The sequence below is a fragment of the Pholcus phalangioides genome, unplaced genomic scaffold (assembly GCF_987345545.1).
Source record: "Pholcus phalangioides strain wild (caught in Gottingen) unplaced genomic scaffold, Ppha-v1.0 ptg000042l_1, whole genome shotgun sequence".
Classification (NCBI taxonomy): Eukaryota; Metazoa; Arthropoda; class Arachnida; order Araneae; family Pholcidae; genus Pholcus; species Pholcus phalangioides.
Window position 1 is genome coordinate 19,224,007 of NW_028301628.1, and position 20,061 is coordinate 19,244,067.

The 20,061-nt window shown below is 33.5% G+C and overlaps 1 protein-coding gene across 1 annotated transcript; it reads right to left on the reverse strand.

Moving 5' to 3' along the window:
• Positions 1-5,915: 5,915 nt before the first annotated feature.
• On the reverse strand, positions 5,916-19,724 carry LOC149064591 (DENN domain-containing protein 11-like). The gene is made up of 9 exons (XM_089255512.1): positions 19,214-19,724; positions 16,948-17,047; positions 15,202-15,360; positions 14,272-14,425; positions 13,955-14,093; positions 11,629-11,754; positions 11,370-11,520; positions 9,591-9,656; positions 5,916-7,397 (listed from the first exon to the last, which is right to left on the reverse strand). The coding sequence occupies exons 1-9, from the start codon at positions 19,488-19,490 to the stop codon at positions 7,199-7,201; spliced, it is 1,371 nt and encodes a 456-aa protein (XP_089111638.1). The 5' UTR covers positions 19,491-19,724; the 3' UTR covers positions 5,916-7,198.
• Positions 19,725-20,061: the final 337 nt, after the last annotated feature.

Below are 20,061 nucleotides of genomic sequence, written 5' to 3' on the forward strand. Positions count from 1 at the left end.
AATAAAAAAAAATTCGTTTTTCAATATTTGTTTATATTATATAGAATTGATTTTTTTTTCCAATCCCTCATTCACTAAATATTTTACAAAAGAATGAACGAAATTCATTGAAGAAATGAAGGAAAGTTTTCATCAACTCGATCGAGTCAAATTTCGTTACTACAACATCCTAGCATTAACACGAAATCACTATGTTCTGCGAAAACGAGCCAAATGTAATAGCGCAGAACCTGTTCTTCCCCCGACAATACTGCTCATCTTTTCTTCGTTCGACAAGTTTTATGAATAGCGTGCGCGGTCTATTATATCTTTAGTCTATGGGTATAACCTATCGAATCTGTTTCCTATTCGGTATTCGGGTTGGTGAAGAAGATGACGGATATCTAGTTACGCCCCGATGAGGAGCCGTATACTGAATTTTCAAATTTCGCAGTTCTTATTCCCCTGCAGGTACATACCGGAAATTACGGTACTTTCGTGGGTACACCGGCATTCAGAGACAACGTCTATACGGCGTAAGTTCGCCTCGTTCCTACAAGATTGTGAATGCGCATTTTTTGAGAAAACGTAAAGGCTTTTTTTTTTGGAACTCTCGTTCAAATTGTACAAAATTTTCCAAAATCGTGGAGAAAAAACAACTGAATCTGTAAAACTCTAGCTTGAATATCCCGTTTTGTCATCTAGGTGCTATGCGGTAGTCACCGTTTCGCATCACGAAAATCACGAGTGTGTATTCAGAATCAGCTTTTGGAGGAGCACAGGATTTCTTCAATGGGCGTTGGTAGCCCAGGTCGGTAAGATACTCACCTAAAGTACCAAAGGATGTTTACAGGTGTCGCGAGTTCGATACCCGGCTCGTCCTTGTCAGAAAACTTTTCTGAGACAGGGGTACAACAAGAAATGGTGACATGACCACAGAAAAAATTGCTACCGCAGGGAGTCCCCCATCGAGGGGTTAGCGCACCAACCTCTCGATGAGTATAAAAAACAAGCCTCCCGTTCGGAATGGGCTAAATTGTAGGTCCCGGTCTAATTAGCCCTCGTGTGCAGAAAATGACCGTGTTGCGACAAAAATGATCAATGATTTCTTCCACGGAAGTTGTGGATCGCTAACACTCAAAAAAAGAATTTTAAATTAACAGACACTATAAGCATGGTCCCCATCTACTGGGACAGGGCCCCTAGACTGTGAACTTTGGCGGGCTCTTCTCTATATATAGTATGAAAAAACAAAAAAATTATGGCATTTGTCCCAGGCCTAGAGCCTTGTGGGGGCCATGAGTATTAGGATGTATTTTTTTTCCAATATTTTAATTTTCTGCAAAAATATTTTTAATTTTCCTTCTTGGGGGGGGGGGGGGGCGCAATAGAAAACTGGATTTGGAACCCGCTATTCTGCGGTGGTAATGCAATTTCTGATGCAATTCTGCTTCAAATGCAATTTTCTGAGGTTCCCAATTTCAGTTGTCTATTCCTTTGAAAAAAAAGCTCTAGTTGCCACAATGATCACACAGACCTACAACACAAATGAACATTAAATTTTAAATCCACACATTGCCAATTAGGAGGATAGAGGGCACTACCTACTGAACACAAAACACGTCAAACACTCAGCAAACAAACATAAGCACACTGTTAAATTTTACCAACACAAATCTGACGTAGCTCCTATATTCAGGTGTGAAAATATGTGACAGTTAAGGTGACATGATCAGAATGGTGGACCATCAAGGGAGAAAAGAAAATTATTCTGCCAGGAAATCGCTTCGTAAGGATTTATGAATAGGGAAATCGGAAGATAAGTGTCAGAATCTCATTTGTTTTAAATTTAATCACAAGATATTGTTGAAATAGCTAAGGTTTTTATAACGAAATGGAAAACCAATCAGAAGGGAATTTATAGATTGATTTATTAATAAATCTACAAAATTTGTGTGCGCGTAACTTTTAATTACAATGGATCCTGCGCTTATAACACTTTTAAAAGCCATGTGTGTGCCTCATTCAACAGAAGTTCACAAAAATATCACGAGATAGACAAAGATAAAATGAATTTTTTTCTCCACGAACCATATACACTGAAACATCCAGAAAAAAAGAAAAAAAAAACCCATCAAACAACCAAAGAGGTCACACCTCTGTAAAGCCAACTTTTCCTGAAACCGAATTTCCCAGATATTTCACTGCATTTGAATGAAAAAAATATATTTTTTTCATTATTTTTCCTTTATTATAGAGTAAAAGAGTAGATGATAAGAAAAAAAAATTGCCGCCATTTAAAATGACAGATAAAGTCTGCAAGGGATGCAACACACAACAGAAAAAATCACTCAAAATTTAGATTTATTTTTTGACCAGCCATATTTATTCATGAAACAATCATAGATGACTATATATGTGTATATTCACAACCAAACATACATATGCACACATGCATATACACAAAAGCACATTACCAAATGAAACAAATAAATAAATGCAACAATTCATAAAAACTAACACTTTTAAATTTCTTTTAAAAACTCACAAGTAGCTTGTTATACATTTCAAGCATAACCATACATATCTCATGTATAAGAGAGGTATCATGTAACAACAACTTCTTTGGTATTTTTAAATCTTTATATGCACAATGACTGGTACTGTTTGCGGGTTGGTAGAAGAAATATAGTTTTCGTGTTTTTTTTGTCCTTGAGATAACACCACAAGTCCATACACAAACGAAAGTTTATCCTGCATCATTTCATCATGCAATGGAACTAATTTACATACTCTTATGCAGAGTGATTCCCAAACTCCCTTTGTTGCATTCTACTGGCGAACAGTTGATTCTAGAGGCATACTTACTAATACATTAAACAAAGTATTCAAATAACACGTAGAAATCAGATATGTCATTCATGTTGAAAGGGGTTGTATTAAAAAAAAAAAACTTTTATATAGACACCATATCCTCAAAACCCAATTAGAAAGTTGTTGCCCTATCTCTTCTGAGGCACAAAAAAAAGAATTCCACTTTTCTAAGTGGACTAATTTTCTTTTCTAAGAATTCATACATCAGAGGAAAGTTATGAGAAAACAGCATAAGCTAATGGACAATGCATATTTCCCTGATTTACGCTATTCATTCCTAACTTTCCTCTGAATTTTGAATTCAAATATCTCTGCAAGTATTGCTCTTGGAAACATGGAATTTTTTTAATTGGCTTCACAAGAGACACGGGGTAACAACTTTCTAATTAGGTTTTTGAGGACAGGGTGTCTGTAAAAACAGTCAAATTCTTTTATTTTAAATAACACAGCCCCTTGCAACATGAATGATGTATCTGGGTTCTATCATCACCACTTAGAGATAGAAGGCCTTGGCACTCTGCTTGTGACGTCAAGTAAGTAGTCCATTTTCCCTCAGAACATTCAGGGGGAAAAAATTCCCTGCTCGTGCTAGTATCATCGTTGCGAGGAAAAGAAATGATTGGGCTCAGAATTGGCGATTTCTATGCCCCACATCCAATCACTATGCGGTATTTGTGAGTCAATCAGGTATATTCTATGCCAAAATAAGAAGAAACAAAATAGGATGCTGTGTTTCAAAATGTGGCAAACTCGCTAGGTAGTCTGAATGACGTTTATGGCAAACACACAATGCAGAGGCCTTCTATATCTAGGTGGTGATGGTTCTATGCGTTACTTGGATAACTTCTAATTGGAAGCATGTCTTTATGATCAATGGTTCACCAGTGAAATGTGGCAACAGGAATCATAGAACCATCCTGTATATTAATGAGAAAAGAAATCTCATAGTGAAACAAATTATAGGATAGTTATTTAATACAGACTTGAAAATATTAAGGTAATGAAGCTTCATAATTAATAATAATAAAGTTTGAATCACATTATTTAGAGAAATAAAAAAACTAAAAATGTGACATGTTTGAGTAAGAGATGAGCTAAAATCATGGTGAAGCACACCATGAGAGTGGGTGTTTCACCATACAAAAGAGGTTTGTTCCGAGATACAAACTGATGAGTCTTTTGTGACATGCCATTTATTTGACTTCTACTGGCCCATTGTAGAACATATATGCACATGGTAAAAGAACAAAATAGGAATGTAAAGTGGAGATAATCTAACGGTAGTGAAGTTTGTACTTTGCAACTGTGTAATATATTTTGTCCAAATGAACAAATACCAATTGAACTTTCAATGCCTTGTTTCAAAAAATATTAGAATATGTAAATAAGGATGAGAGAGTACACTAAACTCACAATCCAGCCGTACGCAAGTCTGGTCCATCCAGTAATCTGCTGTTTTAGCCAGGTTTTCTTCGAGCGTAGAGGAGGAAAACATGTCACTGCATGTCTATGGGGAGAAGTTCAAATGGGCTTTTCCAACTAACTTCAGTTAATCCAGCACAACCTGGTCTAATATGTGCCAAATTGGCAAGAGTCTACTGTAAAAATAGAGTTATATTGTGATTGAACTAGCTGTACATTGCAATTATAAATGGAATGTTAACTCTTTGTATACATGATCAAACAAATCAAAATAATAGAAACAATAAACACAAAACAAAACCTGAGCATGGGCAAGCTAAAATTCATGAAACAAAAACGTATTAAATTGGAAAGTTTTTCATAATGTGATTATTAAAATTCCCCATTTAATATTATTTTGCCATATCAAAAAATTATAGTAAAAGATAAAAAAGAAACTAACCAGAGATCATGAATTGTTCTCGACTGGTTCATGATGAGAATGAAATTTCCACAAAACAGCCCTCATTTTTAATAGTTCACACAATAGTACCCAACTTATCAAAAAAAAATATACATATGTATGTATAAAACTATTTCATATAAAAGAGAAAACACAGAAGTTTCAATAAAAAGTGTCTTATTTTTCCAAACAAATAACATTTGCAAAAAATAATGTTGAAAATACACCAATAAGCATTCAGGAGGGCAGTATGTAATGCTAAGAAACAGTGCAGTGTGTGCAAAAACAGACTAGTTGGAACTAGATACTCAGAAAGCAAGTAAGCAGTTTGGTGCTCTCCTATAATGTTGAACAAGCGATCAAAGAGAGAATCAAGCAATCCTTTTCCCTGGCAACTGATACCATACCTGCTTACACCCTTCCAATTGTGACCTTGGATCTGATCCAATAATAAATATGAAGAAATTTTAAAATAAATGACACATTACATTAGAAACAAAACACTGAAAAAAAATAAGAAAGTGAGGTCAATGATCATGAAAAAGTTTGTACTTAAATAAGTATATTAACCAAATTGGTTCACGCCACTATAATATCACATTTCATGAAGCTCTGCTATCGACATAAAACAAATTATAAATATTGTGTAACTGTGTGATTAGCATGATTGGCTCACATGGCAAGGGCAGCAGTCTGATTCTAAAATCTTACAATCCAAATGTGAGCTGGCTTTTCATAAGATTAAACCTCAGTGAGCAACAAAATTCTATACACATAAATTGTTATCGCCTCCACCTTAACAATATTAAATCTCTCTTTGATAACAGACCGGGAATGTGTAAGATACACACATATATATGTATATATACATTGCACATAACAAAACAAATTTCACCAAAAACTTGAAAAGTAACTGTTACAAATAAAATACATTTCAAATGCTAGCTCCTATTCCTCATGTAATAGCGACAATCCCCTCTGAGTTAAAACCATGTTTTGTCATATTAGAGAATTATGAAAAGTTCATAATTAAAGAATTAAATGTCAATATTTTTTTAATCTTGCGATCAGTAACCACAAGCTGTTTCTTTTTTCAGATACTTCAAACTCAATAGAAAGTAACATCTTTTTTTCTTCAGTGGACTGATTTCATAAAAGCTGAGACTTCCAATTGGGCATCAAGATTTGATTTTTTTTTACAGTACATACAAAAAGTGATTTATTTGTAGTTTGATAGCTAATTTAAAACCTGTCAACTTGTGAGATGATGTGATGCTATAATTTACCCATAATATTTAAATTAAATATTCAAACTAGACACCATCATTTATGGATTATTTTAAAATTAAGTATCCTCTTCTTTACAATTTTTCTGTCACAATTTCTTTGTTACGCATGTGTGATATACTAAAAAGATGAATGATCACGGTTGCACTCAGAAAGGGTGTGTTTGAATTTGTGAACCCATAATATAATAAGAAATCATGAGATAATGTTGAAAGATAGCTGTGGGATAAAATTAGTTGCCACATTTCAAAATGTTGCCCATTTATAATTAGTTTTTTGTGCCCTTACTTACATTGAAATATTTTCTAATGCTATATTCACATGCATTTTTTGTATTTGTTTCTATAAAAGTACATATATATGGTTCATGCCCCAAATCTGGCCTCTTTGCGAAGTGGTCTGTGTACGAAGTCTGAGCAATGTTGTATGAAGTAGCCAACCACTTTGCAAAGGAGCTAAACTTGAATATGGATTTGGACCATAAAATATACACATCTTAAGGCTAGTACTTTGTAATATACAAGTTATAAAGGACTAGATGCTTATATAGGTACATTTTTTTGTGCAAGTAACTAATATAAGTTATTCAATTTGATAATAAGCCCATCTAAATTTAAAACAATCCAAGTTCAGTGTCGTACATCATATAAATCAGGCATCTTTAACCCATTGCTCGGGAGCACTTGATCAATGTCCCAAGTAAACACCCTGTACGAACTGCATTGAAAGATTGAAGTCATCTTGATTTCATCTTGGTATGTCAAACTTGCCATAAGGGTGCTCTTCTTTTGATGATGAGTACAGGCAAAGCTCGCGACTAGAAAAAGGTTGAAGACCTCTGATGTGAATGAACAGTTTTTTAAATTATGATTTTTGTTAAAATAAAAATTCATTGAGAAATTCTAATGAGAATGACTGAAAATAAGAAAAAAAATGTGTGCAAAATTCTAAATAAGAATCAGATTTATATGATCAGGTAATTTTTAGAATTAAAATTTAAGAACAAACTATTTGCTACAATAATGTGAAAAGAAAAATTTATCTTTGAAAAAAAGTTTTTAAGTATCACATATTTCTAGATTTTTTTTAAATTCTTTCTGGTTAGGTTATATATAATTCTTCTCTTAAAGTTTTGTAAATGTATCACACAGCAAGAGAATGGAATGATAAGTTTCAAGATTCTTCATAATCCCATTATGCAGGACAACAATTGTTTTCTACCATCATCACAATATCGATACCATAAGCATCGGCAAGCTCTGATATGAAAAACCTATCTACAGATGGATCCAGACCAACAGAATACATGTGATCTTGAGTCCACTGTTTGTCTTTAGTCCGAGATACATTGAGAAGTGTATTGAAAAGATGTTCATTCAAAGTCATGAAGTACCTGGAAAGAAAGTATGCAGAAAATGAGTAGAAGAAAGAAAAAAAATTATATAAAGCTCGAGAGAGGTGATAAACACCAGCAAAATATTAAATATAATCATTAATTCTTGAGATTGATGACGCATCAAAAAATGATTGATTTTCTTCATGCTTATGTTAACTCTGGTGCATGTAATTTTAGTATTTAACAAAAATAAAATTGGTAATTTAAATGAATTTAATTACCAATAAAGCTTTTTTTTTAATTAAAAAAAAAAAGAAAGGAAGAAAAGATAAAAAAAAGAAAAGAAAAGAAAGAAAAGATCAGATAAGATTCTGATGTGTTCTTAATTCTTTGTTATGATAGTTCACATCTTGAATTAAAGAAATAAATGAGTAGTATTAGTAGCTAATATACAGGGTTATTCAAAATGATGTACAGTATTTTAAAAGACTGTAATAAATTCATTTTGAAACAGATACATACTAGAATGGGTTTAAAAGGAAAAACAACTCAAATATTTTTATTTTATGACATTATAAGTGTTCGATATGACTTCCTCCAGTCATGCGGACAGCGTCCAGTTGATAATCCATTTCTTCCCACACTCATTTCTGCATATCTGGTGTTCAGAGCATTACATATATGTGTTCGTAGGTTCTCCAAGTAGCATGGCAGTAGTGGCATGTATACTTTGTCTTTCACAAAGCCCCCACAAGAAAAAGTCACATGGAATAATGTCCGGTGACCTGGGGAGCCAAGGAAACATCACTTTGTCGTTCTTTCTCGTGCAACCAATCTAAATATTAGGAATCACATCATTGAGGAATTCACGCACTTCCAGCTTCCAGTGTGGAGGCGTACCATCCTGCTGAAAGACAAAATTATTCGAGTCTTCCTGCAATTGTGGGAAAAGCCAGATCTGTAATATATTAAGATGTGTGTTGCCATTCACTGTCTTTTCCACGAAAAAGAAGGTCCCATAGAATTTGGTCTCCAAAATTGCACAAAGCACATTCATTTTAGCCATATTTCGTTCATGCCCCACGATACAGTGAGGGCTTTCTGTCCCCAGATTCATGCATTATGCCAGTTAACTTTCCCACTAATATGGAACATTGCCTCATCGCTGAATACAAGGCGGGGAAAAAAACAATTCTCATCTTCACATTTGTCCTGCATGTTCAGGCAAAACTCATTGGTCCTTGTCTCTAGGAAATGAAGCTCGAGTCATCTGCAATCTGTAAGGTTTCATTTGCAATCATTTTCTGAAACACATCATTGTTTGCAAAAGTCCCAGTTCATAACTCACTTCGTTAGTTTATTTCTTTGGGGTGCATAGAAACGTTGTTCTTATCTTTTCCACATTCTCGCTACTAATACGTGGCCTCAATGTGGTTTTGTCTTTATGAAGAGAGCCTGTTTCTTCAAATTGGTGACACCACTTTCAAATGCTTTTATCAGTTGGACTTTTCCAAATTGCTTACAAAACGCACATTGAACCAAAATTACAGATTCTGCTTTCGCATACCGCAAGATGCAAACCACCTTCTCTTCCTGAGATGCCATTTTTTGTTCTAGCGATCTCAGTGCCACCACACATTTCGCACTCAATACAGGCGACGGGGAAAAAATATTTGAGAGTCGTCCTTCCTTTTAAACCCGTTCTGGTAAGTAGCTGTTTAAAAATTGATTTATTAAAGTCTTTTAAAATACCGTACACCAATTTGAATAACCCTGCAGTATTAGTAACTAACTGCTTATTGTTCAATACATCAGTTTCATGTTTTACTATTGCTTTTTTTAGAGATATGTTTTCAGTTGGTTGTTTAGTTTTTTCTTCTTCTTTGAAAAGAGAAATTCTTTTTATTCAGAAAACAATTAATTTTGTGATTTTTAGTTTTTTCTTGTAAGCCTGCGTGTGACGATTTCTTGGAATTCCTCTCATGATTTATTTATTTAGTGATAATGAAACTGATATAAATACCAATTGATGCATCATAGAACATTTAATTTGAAAAAATAAGCTAAAAGAATCAATGAGAAGATTGAATAAATTTAAAAAATACTTATTAAAAACTAACTTATATCAGTTGTAAGATTGATTGATAAGATCTCTATTTCACTGATTCATTGGTATTGACTTGAATAGTTTGAAAAACATATTCTTCTCAGAGATGAAGATTTTGAAGAAGACAAGCACAGCATACGTACCTGACAAACCATGCTTCATCAGGATTACCCTTTGACTCCCAACCATTTTGTGCAGCCATCTGAGACCTTAAACAGAAAAATAAAAACATTAAAAAAAGATTTGTTTTAAAAACCTGGGAATTTTTTATAACTGTCAGTGGAGGAAGACCTGAATGAATTCAAACTCAACTGGAAAAAACCCTACGATTATACTCTGGATGAATTGGTTTTATTTATGTTAAAAAAAGTTAATACAGTAAAACCTGTCTTTAATGGAACCTGTATTAAGTGGAAACATGTCTTCAATGGAAAAAAATCTCGGCCCCGTGATTTCAATGCTAAAATACACATTAAAACACCTGGATCAAACGGAACCTGTCTAACACAGAAATAGAAATTGTATGCTCTTAATGGAAAATTTCATACAAACACTATGAATATTTCTCAAACCAATAGACCAAGGAAATCCCAACATCTTGAAGTGCTGTACCAAATGTCTGCTTGCCAATGTCTGCATTCTGCATCATCCGCCCCTACATTAACAAAAACTGTTTTTGCAGCTGATGCTGTGATTTTAATAAGCCATATGTAGTAAGGAACTGAAATTGTTACAAAATCTTTCAGAAAAGCAGGCTTTTCTGTAGGGGAAATCTGTGCAAAGATTGAATTTCCAAATGCTATATGAAGGACTTACAAAATTCCATGCAAGCTACTTTATGTGATTGCAGTGCTGAGGACATAAATATGGACAACAACATATAAAAACTGAACCTGACACGACAAATATAGACACTCTCATTGAAAATTTTAGAGAAAGAAGAGGAGTCAAAAAGAAGATGAAGATTAGACGAATGTCGCATTTTCAGAGGACAAAACAGTGTAGGATAAAGACACATATGCTGTCAAAACCTTCAAAGAACTGCAGAAATTTTTCTTTTTCTTATAGCATAATGACTGGGGCACTTTTTGTATGATTTCTGAAACAAAACTGTTTACTGAAAGTCAGGCAGCAAAAAGAAAACTCTATTGATCACTGGGAAAAAATAAAAATTTATTTACAGTACTGTTTTTAATTTTTTACTCGTTATTTGGCAATGCGAATAGTTAATGTATGTCATAGACTGTATATAGTGTAGTGTTGAAGTAAATGCAGTATGTATGCTCATTTAATAAATATAAGATATATCAAGTGATAAATATTCAATAATTAATTATTACTTACTAATTAATAATTACTTTATTTATTTTTTAATTGTTTACTTTATTTTAAATTTTCCCAGGATCATTACATAATTTTAGACAATAGGTGAATTGAACCTCTATTAAGCAGGGGGAAAAAAATCTCAGTCCCCCTGTGTTTCAGTTGAAGACAGGTTTTACTGTATTAACATTAGAAACTTTTAACAAAAAACTTAGAAAGTAGAATTTCCATAATAAAAACATTTGATAATGTAAATCTTTCATGAAAAAAATGTTTACACCAAAACAAAATAGACCTATATCATCGTGCTTTCATACAATTTCACGCGTTTTCTAATAACATTTTTTTCAACTAAGGATAATAATTTCTAGTATTTTCCAAGCTATAACATTAATATTTTATTAGTGATGGGTGAAGCTACTATGGATGGTTTGTGGAATTTATAATATGCTATTCCAGTAATTTAACCATAGCTATTTTGCAATTCAAGATAATGGAAACAGTTGTTATATTTTATCATTTCAAGAAACCACATTAATGACATTTTAAGTATGATTATTACTAATAATTGAGCATATTTCCGAAAAGTGCATACTTACTGCATCAAACATAACTGAGAATACTTGTGTTTCAAAGCAGGACTGATTTCAAGAAGTTTATGAATCAGAGGGATTTCAGAATTTAAATTTTGGTTATCCACATATAAATCATACAAGCTACTCTTAGACTCGAATATTTTTTCTGTAGTACCTAGAAGAACAAGTAAAAATTATCACAATATATAACTATTCGGTCAGCACCAAGTTATGAAAAAGAAAAACCGCATATAAAATTTGAAAGGGGAAGAAAATTACTAACAAGCGATATATGACTTTTCTGCTTCCAGATGTTCCATATCTGCTATGTTAATATAAAATAGAGGCTGAACTGGTGATGCATCAATTTCTGATATTCTGTGAGCTGCTAGACACATTGTACAGTACACTATGAATAAGATAATAAATACTTGTAATCAGAAAAAACTTGTATAAGTTTAAGAATTCAATGTAGTAGAAGAGTAATAGATAGAAAACAAAATATCTAGAAGAAAAATAAGTCAAATTAAATAGATTAATATAGTCAAATCTTCACAAAATAATCGTTTCATTCAATTAACAAAATTTAGAGAAATAATTTTTAATGTAGAGAAAACTAACAAAAATGCGCATTTACCATTAATTAATTTTTGAAAAGGATGTAATAATTCACATATACACTCAAAGGCTAATTTTTTATTTCTTTAAAAATTATCTTCAAGATTTGAAGGTTGATTTAATGAAATGTTAATTTGATGAATCAAATGCTTATGCAAAATTATTTTCTCTCAAAAAATGCAGTGATTTTTGACTCTCTCTCAGTTTATATTAACTATTCACCAAAAAATATGTTTGCTAGCGCAATGAGATACGAAACTTTTATCACACTATAAAATGTTAATAGTAAATTACTAACATTAACATGCATTTTTCTCAATTACTCTTTTTTAAATTAATTTTCAATTAATTAGACTCAATTAAGACTCAATTAATTTTCTCAAAACATTAACATGCAATTTGCTCAACAGCTTATGATGAGTTAGGATGAATTAGCTTCTCTTACAAGTTAATTCATATCCAGTAGTAGATTTACGGTCTATTAATGGCTTGCTCCTGTTATAGTCTAATTTTCTTGAACACCCATCACATAAACTTGCTGTCCTGAGCTTATTACCCCCAAGTAAATATGCCTCTAAACTCATCCAAATCTGTCAGTACGTTCAGAATGATAGCGTATAAACTTATGTTTTTTTTAGAAACCATATAGTGAGGTCAGAATTGTTTTTCCCCTTCTTTTGAGTTGAAGATAATTTTAAAAAAAGTGTTTGTCAAGTTTGACATTAAAAGGGGTAATCGTGGATAACAAGAACAAAATAAAATTCAATCATCTCTTTTTCTTTTTTCTTATGAACAAAAACAAATCTTGATAAGTCAAATGTGCAGCAGCCGACACAAAAACTTTAAGTTATCTTTAGTTGGACTTATCGAAAATTCCGATTTCAGAGTGGGAAAAAGAAATTTATTAAAAAATAACAATACTATTTACGGATATCATATTAGTAAAACTACTGAGGATCCCCAAAGCAGAATGTTTTGCATTGTTCTGCAATGAGCCCTCGGCTGATTGGAAATGTTCTGCAGTTCTCATAATCATGTTTTGTACATTTTTCTTAAAATTCTTCCAGATTGTTCTGCAGCAGCACTGATTGTTCTGCGACGTACGTCACAGATTTCAGCATATTCTGCTTTGGGGCTGAGGATGAAGAAATTCAAAAATATAGGTTATTCTAATTTAATCATTTTTAATTATTGAATGGGAATATTATGAAATAAACGAGAAGTGCATATTGTATTATGGAAATTGACGTATACACATGATACTCACAAAAATGAATCAAATTATAAATAAAGTGCATATAAAATTATTTTCTCTCAAAAAATGCAGTGATTTTTGACTGTCTCTCTCTCTTTTTGGTCCTTGTTTTCATGAGAAAGTCATTCACTTTTTGCAAGGAGACAAATGAATCCAGTAAATGAATCTGCAAAATTCTGTTGCTAAATGCTGAATTATATTGCTAACTGTTAAATAATTCTGTTGTTAAATACTGAATTATATTGTTTAATGTTAAATTCTATTGCTAAATGTTAAATTCTATTGCTAAATGTTAAATTCTATTGCTAAATGCTAAATTCTATTGCTAAATGCTAAATTCTATTACTAAATGCTAAATTCTATTACTAAATGCTTTTTTTAAATTGCTACCATTTAAAAAAACTTTGACTTAAAGGAAGAAAACTTTGAGTTTAGGGAAATTTAGCACTAATTGTTTTAGTGTTAAAATTTTAACACGGAAAAGTTCTGTAGCTGAGGGAAAACTTCCACTGAAACAGATATTTGAGTTATCGGAGTTTAAGTTATCGCAAATTGATTGTATTTCAGTTCAGGAAATTTTTCACTATGACAAAGTCATATGAATTTGATGCCAAAAAATCTCTACGGATAATGGTTTATGTACAAAATATTTTCTAGAAAATCTGTTCATCAGAATTTTCTATAATATATATAATCATGTACAAGTGTAAAAGAATAAATCAATACTGTAACATACCTCTATAACAAACGACACCTATAGGTGGTGGAGAAAAGAAAATTATCCTTTTTTTCAACAAGACCATTTTCCATAATGAAAATACACTTTCACCAAAAAATTTCATAAATTGAGAGAAACAACCAGCAGGATGAGTAATCTGGAAGACAACAAAAAAAATCCGTGTTTTATTCAAAAACGATGAGGTGAAGCAATCAGAATCTACTCTTACTGATTGACTCATTTGAAAGTGATAAAGCATGGGGGTTTTTAGTATGTCTACATTTCTTTATATCACTGAATATTCAGAACACTCTATTGATTATGAATAGACTTACTTTCATTAAAGGCAATAGAAGAGCCTCTTTCTTTAAACTGGAGTTCGTTAAATCAGTGGAATCATCAGAATTATCAGGTATTTGTTGTTTCACTTTATTTTCATCATAATAATTTTCTACGGTGGAATATAAACCAGGACTTTCCAAAAGTTGCCTATTTGACAATAAACAGTGAAAAATTAATATTAATTTTTAAAACATGATTTTATTTGCATGTGACAATACAATCTCTTCTATCACAAACAGACAATAATTTATATTATAGGGCAAGATTGGTTGCAAGTGTAATGGTTCTTGCTGAAGACTAGAGAAAGTCTAATCACTGATTTTTGCATGTGAACATGTGAAAAACTATGATATGGGGTGACTCCCATCCCTCTCCAAAAATAAACAGTGTGTGCCCCCTTCCTCTCAGCCATTTTTGTATCCTTTGTGAGCAGTTGCAAACATTGCACATGCCTTAGACATTGTCATTTACTATGATTTTTTACTGCATTAACATGCAATAACAGCAGGCTTATACAATTCCCACTTGGACCAATTGCATTCTGTGTTGAAAAAAGTCATAAAGGAATAGATTTGATGAATTCAAGGAATTCTTCATGTCTGATTGTTCGGAATTCTGTCATGATAGAATTCAAAATATGAACTGCTGGAATTAACCAAAACTGTCAATGGAGCATATTAAGATAATTGAGGCAAGGATTAAAAAAGCTTAAATAGAAGCTTACATCTTTTTTAAACATTTTCTGGACATTTTTCTTTTATCAAGTTGTCAGAAAATCAACTCAACTTAAAAGACACAACTCTCCTGCAATATTATAGTAGCTCATGAAAAACCGAAAAAACATTCATACACATATTGGGGGATTCAAATAACTTGAAACTTAAGTAGTTCAGATTGAAAAATTATAAAAGTTTTATTAGTACCTGACTTCTTTGCGGAGAAAATTCATGTGTAAATGCAAAGAAGTATAATTCTTAGCTAAAACACCAAGTGATTTCATGCGAGCTCCTCGTTCTTCTGCATTTTCAACAGGCATATTTTCAAAACAAGCTAAACCATACAATCCTCCTCGTTTGAAATAACTAATAGAAAAAAAAAAACCAACTCCCATATACATATGCATTGAAATTATAAAATACAATGAAAAATTTATAGAGGTGCTTATGTAAGTGCATCAACACACATGTACAGGGTGATCGGATGTTCCAATTCAGAATGATTATGGTTTGAAGGACCTATCCCAATGATACAGACAAATTTTGAATTGAAAGAATTAAGAAAAGTCAATAGGCCTATAAAATATTATTTCCAATATGCATAAGATATAAGAAAGGGTAGAAAAGTATGTATATTTTTTCACAATTTAGCGCTAAACTCTAAAATGCATATATAATGATGAAATAGTTTTAATTAATGTAATACTGTTTTTGTATTTCATGGTAAAATTTGACAAGATGTCCCAGTTTCATCCAAGTGAAATTTGGTCACCCTATAGTGTGCACCCATTAAGATATCAGCAATGTAGCTGAGCTTCTTTGTCTGTTGATTATTTGTTTGATGATCTTTCGGTGTTACAATCTTTTCCAGCATGGCCCAAGTCTTCTTCGACCACCTGCTTATATCTCTTCCTTGAGACAGAGTGGCAGGCCATGATATGGTAAGGAGGCACTGCGATCAGTCTCTCTGATACATATGATCATTACCCTCAATAAAATATGATAGCTCAGCTGTGAATTAATAGAAACAAAATGACTGGCAGAGATACGAAAGAGGGACTCTGGTTGGTAGATTTTACTCCCCCCCCCCCTCCAGACACAGATCCAGGGTGATGTTTTGGGAGGAGTGACTTATTGTGTAAGTTTGCTGAATCAATCCCATATTTTACTGGACAGAACAATTTTTCTTGTATTATTCTGCTCTTGGGAGGGGTGGTTGCTCCCATCACTCCTTTCTGAATCTGTGCCTCTACCCCCTTCCCAACTCTTCAACCCTATTTCTACCTATGAACAAAATTGCTAACTCATTTTAGGAGCAAATTGAGTACGAATAATACAGGGCTTGACAAATCAAGAAAAAATTTAGGTGCCAAATAAACACTTTAGAAGCCAGGCATATTTCTTTTGCCTGAGCTAGTAATCACACACAGAAAATTTTAGGTGACAATATCAATTTTTTTAGTCACCATGGCAACCAGAAAATTCGTATTGAATACCTGACTCTTGGGATTTACCAAATCCTGGAATAATATATCTCTACTAAAACAAAAACTCTTCTAATCATCACATAAATTAGGATCCAATGCATTTCATAGAAAACTAAAGGCTGAATGGATGAATGAACGCCAGAACTTTGCCACTGGACTTATCTCGTTGCCGAGATCTCTTCCAGCCCAGCTTCGAGGCAGAATGTGGAACACTTTATTTTGTTTCAAAAAAAAGAAGGAAAAAAACGAACAAAAGTTTTTACAACATATTTTCCCCGGACAATTGGGTACTGTCACGATTAACAAATTTTGTGGTGATTACAGACGAGATGGGATTGGGAGTTGGAGAAAAATTTTGAGGCTTCGTTAAGACGGATGAATGTATGCATATTAGGATGGAGGTTATATTTTAAAAGCAAAAACTAAAGGCCGTGAAATAAAGTAATATGTCAGTGAAACAACTCACATGAAATCTGTCTGTACTCTATGAGAACCACTAGCCATTGCACGAAACTCAATGCCATCAATGTTACAATCTTTTGGCAAATGCCACTCCACAATATTACCTATTGATTGGGAAGAAAAATAAAAACATTTCTAGACAAATCAAATCATGGAATTCACACATACACATTGACATACAATACCTTCAGATCATTAGAGAGAAATCCTTCAATACTACATTAAAATTTAACTATAAACTACATATTTCCATACAGTCAAATCTCTGTTTAAGGGACATTTTGAATAAGAGGCATCTCTATTTAAGGTACAGATGTCTTGATCCATGTCCCTTTGGATAAGAACTTATTTGCCTCAGAATAGGAGTTATTAAATAGAGGTTTCCCTCTATTAATAACTCCTATAACATAGAGGTTTCCCTCTATTTAATATAAATTATTCCTCTCTTTCGGGGCTAGACAAATCCGAGGCACTAGGTCATTATGGCAACTGAAAAATTGGTATTGGCACCTATAAAATTTTTTCTATGTGGTGATTACTAGCTCGGGTAAAAAAAAACGCCAGACTCCTAAAATATCTATTTGTCAAGCTCTGCTTTATTTAAGGGACAAAAAGCCTGGTCACATGGGTACTGCTCATTGATGGGTTCCACTGTACACAGTTAAACTCAGTTGATATGAAAAGTGAAACATCTCTAGCATTTGTTTGTATTGGTCGTTATTCTTAAAATCAATGCAAGAATAAAAATCTTAACAAAAGAATAAAACACATCATTTTCAAGTTAAAATGAATATCAGACAATAAACACAAAATATGAATGCCAAAAGCAATTTCTCATCACATCCCCTACAGACAACGATGAATTACCAATGGCAGGAAACAAGAGGTTTCTGAAATAACTGATTCAATTGCACATATAAAGTTTTAGGTGCAGATTCAAATATTTTAGTCCTCCTTCTAAACAATTTGTTTCCTCATTCTGTAAGTACTGATGATGCAAATTAAAGAAATGTGAACGCAAAAGAATAACACAATTATGCACAAACAATTCTAGAATATTCTTCTCACTTTTTTACATATGATATCCCCTCCTCCTTGAGAGGGCCCTCTAGACCAAGAGTCCCCAACCTTTTGGAGAATGTGAGTCACTTCATTGGTTTTGGGAATGTTTCTTGAGCATAGACAAAGTTATTGGGAATATTAGGAGGGCTATTGGGAAGGGAGCCCAAACCTCCAATATTTCCATAGGTATTGTGGAAATGGTAGGAAATATTGAGGGGGTCCTATTGCCACAAGCCATTTAAGTGATCCTGAAATATGCTGCCAGTCACTGATGAAGAGAGAAATGAGTTGATAATCTTTCATGGGATACAGTTACCTTTCATAGACTATCAGGCAAGTGACTGTATAAGTGACAAGTGAGTGAATGAATCTTCTATATGTGCACTCACTCAGTCAGTAACTCGCTCACTCACTTGGTCATTCACTCCCCCCCCCCCCGGTTGGTCACTTATATAATCACTCATTCTATTTCCACTCTGTCATTCATAAGGTCGCTCTACCATTCAGTTGGTCATTTATACGATCATTCATTCACTCACTTAGTGCCATCTGGGGCAAAATATTGGGGGAATCATGTTTCCATAAACTGCTGGAATTTTTTTGCATTTTACCCGTAGGCTCGTTGGCATGTACAGGTGCAATGTGATATTACCACTGTTAAATTCAATACTTGTACGAAATAATGATCTAGTTCAATTTTACAAAATTATGTTTGAGATTGCAGGCCACATTACATGACTTAGAGGATCGCATTCGGTTCACTGGTCATGACTTGAGCACGGCAGAATTTCTAGCCGGGACCAGAGGCACTAACAACATGAAGAAAACATTGGGGGCTGGAAGTTTCTGGTCATCCCATACGTGCGGGACTCAAGCGGAAATGCAGGAGGGGGGATAGTGCATTCCATTACTTATTCATTAATTGTGAGTCTCACAAAATTTATTGGACAGGCTCAAATGGCTGCAGCCTCTAGGTTCCAGCTCCTATGGTGTGGAGTCTTCTAGCAATGTTTTTTTTTTTCTCGCAAAATGATGCAAAAAATAAAAATATTGAATTCAATTAAATAAAAAATCTGATTGCTTCAGAAATTTGAAATTTATTTCTGTTTTTTGGCGATTTATAAATTCAATGAATTGATGAGTTTTTACACGTCTAACGAAATGTTAACGCTGGGAAGGGAAAAAAATGATCGCAACTATTCATTTACCGGCACGTGGATCAAATGCCACAGCAAAGATGCAGTCAATGTCAGCCTTCGCTTGCAGAGATGGCACCTTGTCGCATGTCGAAGATGGCGTTGCGTCATCGATGCCGGTGCCGCGATTGGATATGCCGTACTTCAGGTCGAGATCCAACAGCTCTTTGGTCCTTTCCGGGTCGTCGAAAGTCCTGAAGCCCTGGCCGCATTCGATATTCGTCATGCTTTCGCGTCTCTGCAACAGAGGCGTCCTGTCGCTTATCACCATAGTGCTATCAGCCATCATGGAAATATATGTTTATTCTCGATTATTCATGGAAACATCCGGGCTAGGGTTGAGTCATACATCGCGATCGTTCTGAAACGCCTTTCGGAGATCCCAGATCTTTGCTCCGAGGACGAAACTATCAATTATATTTGTACTTACGGAAAAACTCTGCATAAACACTGCGAATAAAAAAAAAACTAATAATCTGCGGATTAACGTCGACCGTTATGTTTACTTTTGCTGGAGCGTCTGCTCATCCAACTGATTGGTGGACTTTAACTTCGACGTCAGTACAGATTTCCGAAACTAAAATAAATTAATAATAAACTAAACAGAAAATTCGATATAATAAATACAAAAAAAAACTATGAATATGGATTCCAGGAATACTTGGAAAAATTCCCTCTCCTACAATTTCGAAAAAGTGGAAAAAAAGACTCCTGAATACATTTGAATACTCTGACCATATTTCTTTCACAAACGTACGGATAATCATCAGTTGTCGCCAAAAATAAAGCCAAAGTAAAGTAAAGCTGCAAATATTGCTAAGATCAACGAAGAATCGTGGTCAATGAAGCACTTCCGTTTT

Bases quoted from the DNA above. Each gene is read 5' to 3' on its own strand.
- LOC149064591 (XM_089255512.1), bottom strand. From the start codon at position 19,490: ATGATGGCTGATAGCACTATGGTGATAAGCGACAGGACGCCTCTGTTG. The intron at 17,048-19,213 runs GTAAATGAATAG...CCCAATCAATAG, and splicing joins GGCATTTGATCCACGTGCCG to GTAATATTGTGGAGTGGCAT. The intron at 14,426-15,201 runs GTACTAATAAAA...ATTGTCAAATAG, and splicing joins TTTCTCCGCAAAGAAGTCAG to GCAACTTTTGGAAAGTCCTG.